Genomic DNA, 13,181 nt, shown 5'->3' with positions numbered 1-13,181 from the left:
TCATCTAAATTAATAGCTGAGCTATGCAACAACAAGATCCCCTTGATCTTTGCTGGATGTGCTTGACGAGTCTCCGCTAGTTGAACCCCGTCCAGTAGACTCCCTGTTTGGCTCATCCCCTTCGTCAACTCTTTTATCGGGATATGGCTCATCCCCTTCGTCAACTCTTTTATCGGGATACTATTACCTAATTTCGTAAAGTTTGAATGGATGGGGAGCGTAGGACATGAAATCGATGACAGACCGTTTTGGAGGTAGAAACTTTATTTTTCTCTTCTATTATTTTGGACTTCATATTTCTTAGTTATTTTAAAATAACCATAATAACTGTGCATATTTCGAGAAAATTGTGCTAATTTTTAAATTCTGAGTTGGAAATCAAGAGGAATAATTAACTATTAATATTTAAATTAAAAGATAAAAAATGTAGGTTAATAATGGACAAGGCTAAAATGGAGATAAAGTTTTAAATGTATTTTATTTTATTTTATTTTCTATCATCCTTTCATTACAAAAATAATAATAATTACAATGTGATTACTTCTCCATTTTTGAAAAATCAGTACTGAAGTAGAAATAGGGGCTAAATTTAAAATTTATACAAATACAAGGACTAAAAATGACCACATTTCAAATAAAAGGACCAAAATGATATTTTTAACCTTTATAATTCTACTAATCTGATGGTAAACACAGATTTGGGTTTCGCCTTGGGACCGAAATTGCCGAATGCCCAGAAACGACGAAGAACTGTACAAGACGAGATCCCGCAGTTATTCTTTTAATTGTCATACAACTTCTAGATCCAAACAAATCATTCTTTTCATGCAATAACAAACACAATTGCTCTAAAAGTAGATAGGGATCGACTCGACACTTATGCGATATACACCGAAAGCCTCCTTTCTTCATTTTATCTACCAACTTGCTAAAAATGGGTGAAATTTTCCACAGATTTTGTCGTTGTCGTCTATGGTTGGTTCCCTTCATCCTCCATGTTCTAGCAGCGAAGAAAGCTCGACTCAGAGATTAAACTGTTGGGATCTGTATGTATGTCGGCGACCGTTGACAAAATACTGTGACGAAATAACTCCTGTAACGGACTGGGGAGCGGTAAATTAAAATGTTCGAAGCAAACTCGCATACTTCCGAAGCCTGCTGTGGTTGACTTCAACTATCAGGGAGGGAACTTATGATGAACTAAGCTCACTTCTTTCGACTATAATGCATGCCACCGCCGGGATACCGATGATGGGGATGATGCGACCCACCGCTCCTCCCGCCGGAGGCGTCCCAGTTGTTGCCCCGAGTAGGGGCTCTATTGTTCCCTGTTTGCATCCAATTCATTGTTTGGGAGCCTAATCCATTAAGTTCTTCCTCTTCACGGTCATTGTACTCCAAGATTAACCTCTTAATATCTTGCTTCTCTTCTAGCTCCTCTGCTTCTTTCTGTTTAGTGCTCTGTAAAAGTGCACTATCACGAGGGATATACATCTTCTTGGTTTGCTGCTTGTTCCCACGCTTCACAAGAACTTTCACCTGAACCTCCTTGCTTCCCCCAGCATCCTCTTCCAATGCCTCATCCCCACTTTCTCCCCCAGCCCCCCTTCCATGGTGGTCCCTTGTCGATCCCTCGAATAAATTCATTGGTATCATCATATTCAATGTTGGTCGGCCACGTAGCTCTTGCCTGCGCTGGTCCATACTCTCCTGCATTCGGAAATAACCTTATGTACGGCGTCGATAAATTTGTAAAAATTAATAAAATGTACAGTAAGTGATCACAGAAATCTTGCCTGCATGACAGCCCTGAGCTCCTGCTCGAAATTGGCTTCTTCTCTGGGGTCTACCTCAGCCACTTTTGGCCTCACGTGAACCTCATCGTCCTCATCAGAAGCAGGCCCACCCGCTTCTTCATCGTCTTCGTCATCCTCAGTGTCACATCCATCTTCATGATTCTCCAAGTCCGACTCTTCATCATCGTGTCCCTCTGCCTCAATAGTGCCACTTCCTGTATCACTGTCGCTATCAACACCGTCTTCATGAGCTGCACCATTTTCCTTGGAGCCATTCATCGTGTCCCTTCCATTAGCTGAGGTGGTATTGGAAGTTGCTCTGCTAGGCTTTTTGGCATCGAGGTGTTTCTCAATATTGGGCTTGACATTCGAGACAGAACGTTCATGCTCGTCGAGTTCTACGAAAGCAGCATTTATCTCTTCAATGGATGAGTATCTGGTCATGTTTGGTTGCAATTCCGCAAATAAATCCTGTAAAGGCAACTTCATCAGAATCAAGGAAGATAAAATAAATGAAGATGCATTAGGAAGTATTCAGCAAAAATCTATACATTCTCCCACTTCTTAAAGATTCACCAAATTGACAAAGATCACAAAAACTTCAATCACACTAGTGACCATTAAATAAACTCACGAATAATTTGCAAATATTATAGAACACGTTTCAATGAGCCTAAGAATTTCGGGCACTTGTTAGCATGATAGAGTTTGTTAGACACTCGAATACAAGTGTAGGTTTGGAGATAGAACCATGTCCATAACAAAACAAGGATGAAAACTATGAACTTAACATCAGCTGTTATCTTACAATGACATACATTTGAAAAATATTTAGCAAGTAAACTAACAAGGTAAACAACTGACCTGTAAGTCAAACTCAACGTCCAACGGAAGCGCGCCTTTGCTGAGAATATATTTCTGGAAGTGTATAAAAAATCGATCAAGTTTCCTCTTGGAAGATCCTCGATCAAAGTAGTGACCACAGGTTTGAAGAAGAGTGATAATCATCCTTATGCGGAAAGTGTCCTCCGGTGGATCTAATACATCTTGCTAAAAGCAACAAAAATCAACCACATTAGCCTTGAAACAAACCATTCATTTAGCCAAGCACCACGAAACAAACTTGCACTCCATAAACCAAGACTAGGTATCCTCCACAAGCCTTTAACATACGTTTGTTCTAGTTCATTCATTGGAAATTAACAGATTGCACATCCTATTAGGGGCTCGACTCCTTACTATTTTACTGCCCCAGCAGCTAGCAAGCATAAAAATGAATTAAAGAAGCCAATTTTAATTTGATAAAATGACAACCATATCATCAAGCAAACGATATCTTCAGATACTAGTTTCGGGTCTGATGTTTGGATTGGCAATGTGGCTTTAAGAGACCATTTTCCATCCCCGTATGCTATTACACTAAAGGCTGATGGTTCTGTGGCTGATATGAGGAATAATACCTTAATGAATCTTTTGACATTTGGTGCTGGAATTTAGACAGGAATGGTTTTATCTTCAATGGGTGATTTGGGCTGTAGAAATCTCTATGTGACCAACTCAGATGGAAAATATCCCAAAAAGGTGAAGTTCTTTCCTTGGGAGGTAGGCCACTCGAGCCTTAATACTTAAGACAAGCTACAAACGTGCCCTCTTTGGATATCCATCTCTCCAGACTGCTGCATTGTGAGTGAAACTGATGGGGAATCTATAACTACCTCTTCTTTTGGTGCCAACGTGTCAAAATCTTTTGAGATTTCTTCCTATAACGCACTCAATGTAGACTAGAAAGAAGAGGCTTCGCCGTGGGCTGCGCTAGGAGAGTTGCTACTGCTTCACTCTTCTTCAGCCGATTCTGATACTGAATTGTATCTTTTGGAGAGAGGTGCACAAACTTCGACTAATGCGGATGAGGACGCAATTCCCTCATCGTGAAAGTAATGAAAGGGAAGCCCTCGGTCAGCTCAATAGACACTCAAAGGAGTAGTAAAACCAACCATCACTAAGCTTGAAGGTTCATAGAGAAAACAATTATTCAGATATACACACAGATCTATGTTCTTGAAGAGTCTTGAAGAAGGCCACCAACACCCGGCACAAATATAATACTACGGTAATTATATTTTTATCCATGCCAGGCTTAAAAAGGCAATGTAAGGCACTCAAACAAAGACGCGATTCTCCAATAAAAAGTACTTTTTTCAATAAGAAACTAGAAACATTTCCCAAAAAAAGAAGGGAAGCTGGATCTCTAATAAGAATCTTACTAAAAAGTACTTTTTTCAATAAGAAACTAGAAACATTTCCCAAAAAAAGAAGGGAAGCTGGATCTCTAATAAGAATCTTACTAAAAAGTACTTTTTTCAATAAGAAACTAGAAACATTTCCCAAAAAAAGAAGGGAAGCTGGATCTCTAATAAGAATCTTACTAAAAAGTACTTTTTTCAATAAGAAACTAGAAACATTTCCCAAAAAAAGAAGGGAAGCTGGATCTCTAATAAGAATCTTACTAAAAAGTACTTTTTTCAATAAGAAACTAGAAACATTTCCCAAAAAAAGAAGGGAAGCTGGATCTCTAATAAGAATCTTACTAAAAAGTACTTTTTTCAATAAGAAACTAGAAACATTTCCCAAAAAAAGAAGGGAAGCTGGATCTCTAATAAGAATCTTACTAAAAAGTACTTTTTTCAATAAGAAACTAGAAACATTTCCCAAAAAAAGAAGGGAAGCTGGATCTCTAATAAGAATCTTACTAAAAAGTACTTTTTTCAATAAGAAACTAGAAACATTTCCCAAAAAAAGAAGGGAAGCTGGATCTCTAATAAGAATCTTACTAAAAAGTACTTTTTTCAATAAGAAACTAGAAACATTTCCCAAAAAAAGAAGGGAAGCTGGATCTCTAATAAGAATCTTACTGCCGAAAAGAATCTCAGAAATCTCCTCGCATTTCATACTTCCAATACACTAACAATTACATCCCAAAAAGATCCCTTTCTCCACAACAAACCTTAACTATATGCCTCCATTCTCCCTCAAGGCCTCAACACGCACTAAACTCAATAGGCCCGACACCTACATGTAAACGACCTCTCACACGGTTCCCTCTTTCCACACCCACTTACATTTATACCTTTGTGGTTTGAGGTCTATCACAAGAGTACCAACAGAAATACGAAATCTCTTTCTCGTGGAAATCTCCAAACCCACATGTATGAAAAGACCTACATTTTTTTTGATCTTTGAAGTTGCCGAGGCCAAGTACGATTCAACAATTTTAAGCACCGTTGACTCTACTGTACAAAGAATGCAACATAAAAACTGAAAACATAAAACACGCACGCATACACAAGAAAAAAATTTAGGTGAGACACTAGCAGAGATAAACAACATTACCAAAGCCTACTGATTAAAAATCTTGATGTATCAAGGTAAATAGTAATAATATTAAAAGTTATAAAAACAATTAAAAAAAAAAAAAGACAAAATAATTCCATACCTCTGATGTGCCATGCCCAAAGACAAGAATCAAATAAAGGGTATCAAAAACAACAGATGAATCTACAAGTTCATAGTTGTACAACTCCCCCAAAAACCGCATATGGGCAATGCGCTTTTGCTGCATCCCATAATCATTTACTTCGAGTCCAAGCCTAATTTCTTCCAATACCTAGAAATAATAGAGATAAATAACAGCCACCAAAATGAATAAAATAGATAAATCAAGATATAAACAAGAGAACCTGGTCAAATATGCAGAATGCATTCATCATGTAGTATAAAATAACTTCCACATTATGAATTTCAAAAAACCGAACTTTAACATATCGCTACCTGTATCTACTATTATTAAAATATCTCGTGCCTCTATTTATAAAGACTTACGAATGACTAAAATATACTTTTCAAACTGACAAATTAAAGAGGACGTGATTAAAATTGTAATACATTTTTTACAAACCAACAAACTGATTTGATAATCAAATGAGAAAAAGGGTATGGTAGGAAGGGAAGGTCTTTTGTAAACATCATATCTTTTTGTAAAAATCAAATGAGAAAAAGGGTATGGTAGGAAGGGAAGGTCTTTTGTAAACATCATATCTTTTTGTAAATTTCAATCATCAATGAAATTGTCTCTTATTTAAAAATTAAAAAATTAAAAAAAAAAAAAAATCTAGAAAGACTACTAGTAAGTAGAAAGTGTCGTGATACAGAGAGATTAATGAAAAAAAAAAAAAAATCTAGAAAGACTACTAGTAAGTAGAAAGTGTCGTGATACAGAGAGATTAATGATAATTGATAAACATACGAGTCAAAACCCATTAAAAAGCAAATATTTATTTTCTTCTCTAAAAAGCACTTTAATGTGTTTTTTCTGTTCTGCATAATTCAAAAGTACTTGAGTTGCAGCAAAATTTAAAATATGTAATACTACTACTGATAAATCATTTGTTTCTAATCACAGGAAAGAATCTTTACACGGTTAAAAGTAGTACTGAACCCTCCATAATATGCATAAAAAGGTAAAGTCATATGAAATAAAGCCAATAAAGCCCGATCAGTAGGTAATGATCTTATCTAGTAGACTGACGAATCCCAATTTAAGTTTGTTTTCAATGAACTGAACATACCTCGTCAACAACAGCAACTGAGAACTCGTCATGGTATCGACTCAAACCAGACGTTAGAGAAGCAATCAAGTGAATATGGCCATACTTCCCTTTGTGAACTTTCATAAAACATTTTAAAAGGTATTGCTCACATTCGCTCCATGGAAGTTTCCGAAGTTGCCTTAACACATTCTCAATGGCAGACTTGTCCAGATCTGAGAAGAGTAACTTTCTAATATACTGCACAAAACAACATGTAAATACAACATATGAACCAACTGTACATAGGGAAAGATTAATGAACATTGTATGCATCTCATACCTGATGCAATGGTGGACGAACTTTTGACACCCGTGCAGATCTCTCTGGAGGCTTGCAAAGATAGTATGCATTTTCTACCAGGGTGCTATGCCGGGGATCCAAATTTTTTACATTTTTCAAGCGCATCAATATCTCCAACATGTTAGCCATCCGAACTGTAGTTTCAGGAGACCGATAAAGAAAACGTCCACAGGTCTCAAGAAGATTACAAGCAACATCAATGTTGTGGTGAGTGAAATCATCTAAACATGCCTGCCAAAATGAGATCAAATGTGCTCATCAATTAACCATCATTTTCCAACCACAACAGAAACATCAACTTCTCGTTCATAACTAGCATAATTTCTCGTTCAGCTCGCAGTTACAGCTTTGTTATGGCTTTATTGACAAGAAATAAATAAGAGTCTTCAACAACAAAGTAAACCTTTGATTGTTTGCAACACTAATTTTCAGCACTTGCTTGGGAAAATTTCGTACTATTTTCAACAATCACAATTGAATACCTCTCTATGCAGAGCTCTTTGTAATCTTCCTTAGCTGGGGGCTAGGTTTTCCTTTCCCTTTGTAATTTCATCTTATCAATAAAATTCTCTTACCCCCAAACAAAAGAAATAAAGGTAATGAAAATGAGGTAATTGGTTGAATATCACCCAAAGTGATTGGAACAATCAATTAAAAGCAAAAAAAAAAAAAACTTCTTAAATAAACAAAATAATCCCAATACAAGAAATTTGACGCCATATGCCAAACATGAGAAACTCTGGCACGTATGTGACAAATATATGATTTCAAAATACATAGAACAATAAAACATAATGAAGGAAAGAATAAACATCAACAGGTGTCTCCTCCACTCATACCTTCAAACAGCTAAAAACAAGGCCAGCTGAAGCAATTTTGAACTTGCAGAGCTCTCCAATAAACCTAATATTTTTTATCTTCGTTTCAATGTTCATTTGGTCCTGTTTGAAAAAAAAAAACAGTAAAGAAATAAATAGAAGATAAAAGGAAAACTCCATTCATACAAAAGTTTTATGAACTAAAATGAGACCTTTTTGTTCAATAAAAAGTTGAACTCCTCCTCTAACATCTGGAGGAGAATGACAGATACATCCTTCATACAAGTTGACAATGTCGCGACCAAGCGTGAGTAGTAAGGCAGTAACTCCAAAGACGTCCTAGGTACATTAAACAAAGCTCGAACAAGCTTCTTTCGGTTAGCCTTGGAATTCAAATAACAAAACTCTACCTGCAATTATACAAGAATATTAAAATCAAATTCTTAACGAAGATCCAGCCTTCATTACCTATAAAATAAGACACGATTAAGCTGGGGAAAAGAGAAGAAATTACAGTCAACTGATCAATAAGGTCACGGCTGACACAGCCAGGGAGCCTCTGCAACAAAGCATCCAAATTAGTTCCTTCAATATTTTTAAGTTTTTCTTTTTCATTTTCCATCTTTCTATCTGCGTCCTTTTCTTTCCCCTTCTCCTTGTCTGTATCCTTATTCTTTTCTTTATCTTTTTCTTCTTTGTCCTTCCCTTTTTCATTAATTTTTCCATCCTGTAGCAAAGAATCTGTAGAAATCTCAACGGCCTCTAGAGAAGTCTGCTGACCTTGGTCTGCTTCAGATTCCTATAAAAGACATTCAAATTCTTCAGCAAAAAAGACATCTTCATGGAATAGGCTAATAAAGACCAGAAAGGATCAAATCTTTATATTTAATACAACATTTAAAGGGAGAATGCTTAATAATTTGTTTTTGGACCATTTTCAAATCACAAACATATCAAATTCTCGTCGTTATTAAAATATTAAACTTAATATTCATAACACGTTATTTAATATCCATAGTCCACTCGAATAAAATAAAAACAATTCAATAAGTTTTAAGTAAAATAGAAAAAATATAGTAAAGTAATAGTTAGAACTTTACACTTTTAAACTTCACACTTAACAGAGTTCAATTTTTTTCTTCTAAGGAATCAATACTTTTAACATTACACCACTTCAAGACAATGTTAATAAACAAAAACTTAAGCTATCAATTACTATAAATCATTGGTACATTTAGAGAAATAACCAAGGACTATTTTCTAAATTATTTTATTTTCACCAATACCAAACTACTGAAAAAAAGTACTAGGAAAAACATATATACCGGGATGAATATAAATATATATTGTAGGACTAAAAATACAAAAAGTAACTTCAGTTTGTAAAACTAAGTTAATATCCTAAATTAGATTGTATTAAAATTAAAATAAGCAAAACTAAGAACAATTTATAATATTCATTTTAATACAAATTATTGTGTTCAAATACATATTTGATACATTGCTAAACTACAGAATTCTCGACATTATCAACTTAGTTTATTTGAATACTAATTGAAATCTCATCTGAATACTAAGAAAATAAATCCATGTTCTACTAAAGTAAAGATCATTTAAAACCTAACTTAGACATGATTAATTTTAAATTACGACCAAAAAAATCAAGTACGCCCATCCTACACAGCAAGGGAGAGAAGTAAAACCTGTGATAAGTTGAAATAGGACCAGACATGGGAGGAGTGACAGAGTAGAGAGTTTATTATAAAACAGTTTACGAAATTTTTAAGCTCTAAAGAAAATATTGCAGGCATGAGAAATTACAGCCAGATTTTCTGCTGGTTTAGCAGATTGCTCATTTGCTTTAGGCTCCGCTTCTCCCAATAGTACTGCTGGAACAAATGCCCTGAGAAGTTCATTCAATATACCAACTAATATTCTTATCAAATATATATATATATACCAACAAATATAGTTCTTGTAAGGACACAATGGACTATCCCGATAAGAAAACATTACTGAGACTTGCAATCACAACATACATGAGCATGTTCTAAAAGTTATTTTTATTGTTATTATTGAAAAACGAGTATGTGCATATATAGAACATGCTTGCATGTATGTGTCCAAAAGTATCTTTAATTCTAGGCAATCCACAGAAATCTACTTTAAGATAGATGCAAAACAAATTTCCCCCAAACGATCTCAGCAAATTATATAGTTTGACCAGGCCAAACCTGAGATCTGGTAAGCATTCATAGAAAGCCCGGGTGTCTTCATCATCCCAAATGGCTTCAAGCACAGATGAATCTTTTCCAGCAGCAGGTGATGAAACATCTTCACCTGCAGAAACCCTGGTTGTGTGGCCATCCTCTGGCATCACTGGGGGTTGCATATCAACTGCTTCTGCTAAGCTGTGTAATGTAGAATTCCATAAATAGCCAATGAAAAATAGTTCATAGAATCTATTTTACTTTATGATGAGCACAAAATATAATATTTTTATCACATATTCATATTTTCTTTACATGATGAAATTGACTACCCATCTTCTTTTTCTTCAAGCAATTTTCGACTCCATCCATGTCCTCTTAGTAGAAGAAAACTTAAATTTCTCTAATGAAACTGAACAACCTTTGATCTCAATGTTATGTGCAATACCCGTCTTTTAAGGATAAATTCAATCATATTTGCATTAGAAATACATCCAGATTACATCAAATAAGAAACTGCTTCAGCAGAATCCTACAAGGATGCCAAGGAATAAATTATAAGAACTAAATCAGTATTCATTAAACAAGGAGCGAGTCATTAAGAATGAACATTTATCAATTAGATGAAATTTAAACAAAGTTTCAATTCAACGCAGAAGGTGCAATAAAGAATTTATTAGCAAAATGTGAAATAAATGTTTTTTGCAACTTCATTTTGATGGATTTTCTCCCTTTTGTAAATTTCATAAATCAATGAATTTTTTTCCTATCCAAAAAATGTGCAGTAAATGTTAGATTTTGACGTGGACAACATTAAGAAATATACATTCCATATATCCATCAAGTTACCAAAAGATTATTAAATTCCTTGTACAATGAGCGTCAGAGTGCAACTTACGATGAGACATTTCTATATAAGTGGTCATAAGATTTTCGTAACTTCTCATATGAAGAGACATTTTCATCATTAAGCTCTCCTTTTGCATTCAAGAGCTTAGCATTTTCCTGCTCCATTTGGCGAAGTGACTGCCGTTTAAAAAAAATGTGATGAGCAAACAATTATTACAATTGTAATATATATTCTTTCGTTCATATTGATGAAGGTTAGTCACCCATAAAAATATTGCAAGTACAAAATATTCATGGAAAAGAAAGCATGATTATTTTGTTAACATAATGGCCAAAAAAATTATAAAATAAAAACACATGCTAATGAATTAACGTTAAACAACCAAAACATGAGTCTTAACTTTGAATTTAAGCTTGGATGGGGCAAAACAAGAGAGGAGAGGAGAGTGAAGGATAAATCAAATAAGTAGCTCTAGAGAAGATAGTGAATCTCTTACTGTATGTTCAGACTGAAGCAATTCTGCTGCTGCATCATAATATGTATGAAATGCCTTCCTGAAGAATTTCTTTTGGTCGGCAGTAATATTGAGGCTCTTAAAAAACTGTAATAGAACGTTACCCAGTGAGTTAAGAGTAAAGCATGCCTGGGGAGGAGAAATTTTCATAGAAAAAAGTCAACAGTACAATCACATGGCAAGTTTTAACATGTAACTAGTAACTGCCAGACATGGAAATCCATTATAGATGAGAAGCATAAACTAATTAAAAATAGTTGAAAAGAAGTGGAAAAAAAACGAAACATATAAAAAGGCTACATGAACAGTGCCAGGGTATGTAGAAATTGAGAAAAATATTGTGTACCTCCTCATGATCTTGTCCAGTAGGCGGTAGACCCAAGAGGATTCTCCCTTGCCGAGCAAAGCTAGCAAGTAGAGTCAAGTTTGTTAGGGTAGTATCCCGATCCCTCAAATGTTCGATACTTGTAAGATCCTTAATAATATTATTGAAAATTGCACTGTCTTCTACAACTCCAACAAAAAAAAGTTCCAAGAGAAGTTTGAGAGTGCTGCGCTTCTTCATGGCCTTCAAGTTCCTATCAGCATCCAACTCGTCCCCAGACTTTCCAGGAAAGAATACTTTTAAAAGCCCTTGAATCAGGCACGGTGAGAAGTCTTTGTACCTTTGGTGAAGAAGCGAACAGATCTTTTTTTTTTTTTCCAGTGGAGTGAAAAGAGAACACATCAGATCTAGATTAGTGCCTGAACTTTTACTATTGTTTCTGTTGTTCAGCGTGTGAAAATTTGGTTATCAAACTATAAAAATAATCTCATAAATCTATGTTCTAAACAGATTAATTTGTTCCTATGAATCTTTTTCTTTTCTTCTTCTTCTTCTTCTTTTTTATGAAAATGAACTTTGAAAAAAAAAATGGAAGAATCCAAAAGGGCATACAAGCCAAACTGCCCCCAACCAAAAGAATAAAAATAAAATGAGGTCGAGTCTTAAAAGACCAAACCAAGAGAGTAATTACAAAAAGACTTGGTCCCTTCTGCCCACCATTAATTTGGTTAAGTAAATCATTAATTTTTATGAGAAAGTCACTTTCACTCAGATGAATGAAAGAACAAAGAGAGGCTTTTCAAAGTGCTTAAACCCTCCCTAAACTTTCAATTTTGTGTCTAGTAGACTCGTAAATTAAAAAAATTCAAAAGTTCAAAGATTAAATTTGTAGTTTTGAAAGATAAAAAAGGACCAAATAGACAAACTTCAAAGTTTATGGACTAAATTTGTAATTTTAACAAAAAAAAAAACAAAACAAAACAAAGGTGTCAAATTTACAACAAGAAATATGGGGTTGCTGAAGCATCAGACCATGATCCCTCCCAAGAGTTTAATCCCTACGTTCAGCACTCAATAGTTGTCTCCAAATTAATATTCCATAGTACAGCTAAGAAACATGACTACCGTCCTCATTTCTTATCAACTAAATGAGACCCTAGATTGAAATTTAAATCAACTATATGCCTAAAAGGTAAAATACCAATGTAAAATGAAGAAAATATATTAACCGATTGGAGGAAGGGACATAACAAAAATATAACACGATATTAGTAGAGAACCCTTTTGTTCAAGACATTTGAAGTGGCTAAGTTTTTTCTATTGCACTCCACCCAATGACAACAAAAAAAAATTGACCAAGAAAACAAAAGAACTGAAAGGAGGTTACCTGAACAGCTGCTTGAATATCAGAAGCTCTAAGCTTGGCATCACATATAGCAGAAACAGCCTCACTAACAAATTTACTCATATTTACATTACGCAACTCGTCCATCAGCCCTTCTCGTTGTTCGTCATTTATCTGCTTTAACTTTTTAATAATAGTTGTGTTGCGTTTAATACTAGAATCCAACGTTCTAAGGAATCCGGAGTCTGCAGGCAAAAACAAACGTTAACAAATTGGATGTACATGGGGAAAAATGTATCAAATATGTGTCAAATGAAATTAACTTACATAGGTAATTTGGTGAAATTAAAAAAAAAAAAAAAAAAAAAAAAAAAAA

General features: G+C 34.7%; 1 protein-coding gene across 1 annotated transcript in view; it reads right to left on the bottom strand.

Annotated features, from left to right (window-relative positions):
- Positions 1-628: 628 nt before the first annotated feature.
- The window catches only part of LOC111445073 (regulator of nonsense transcripts UPF2-like), a 16,239-nt gene continuing 3,686 nt past the window's right edge, over positions 629-13,181 (bottom strand). The window contains exons 4-18 of the mRNA XM_023083293.1: positions 12,848-13,050; positions 11,482-11,823; positions 11,118-11,222; positions 10,670-10,797; positions 9,796-9,972; positions 9,383-9,464; positions 8,076-8,360; positions 7,774-7,971; positions 7,583-7,684; positions 6,723-6,974; positions 6,422-6,640; positions 5,290-5,460; positions 2,661-2,846; positions 1,797-2,267; positions 629-1,710 (exon numbers count right to left, since the gene is read on the bottom strand). Of these exons, the coding sequence (XP_022939061.1) occupies positions 1,207-1,710; positions 1,797-2,267; positions 2,661-2,846; positions 5,290-5,460; positions 6,422-6,640; positions 6,723-6,974; positions 7,583-7,684; positions 7,774-7,971; positions 8,076-8,360; positions 9,383-9,464; positions 9,796-9,972; positions 10,670-10,797; positions 11,118-11,222; positions 11,482-11,823; positions 12,848-13,050 (3,425 nt within the window). The 3' untranslated portion in view covers positions 629-1,206. The remainder of the gene's footprint in view (positions 1,711-1,796; positions 2,268-2,660; positions 2,847-5,289; positions 5,461-6,421; positions 6,641-6,722; positions 6,975-7,582; positions 7,685-7,773; positions 7,972-8,075; positions 8,361-9,382; positions 9,465-9,795; positions 9,973-10,669; positions 10,798-11,117; positions 11,223-11,481; positions 11,824-12,847; positions 13,051-13,181) is intronic.

The sequence above is a fragment of the Cucurbita moschata genome, unplaced genomic scaffold (assembly GCF_002738365.1).
Source record: "Cucurbita moschata cultivar Rifu unplaced genomic scaffold, Cmos_1.0 Cmo_Scf00007, whole genome shotgun sequence".
NCBI lineage: Eukaryota > Viridiplantae > Streptophyta > Magnoliopsida > Cucurbitales > Cucurbitaceae > Cucurbita > Cucurbita moschata.
This window is presented reverse-complemented; position numbering and strand designations above follow the sequence as displayed.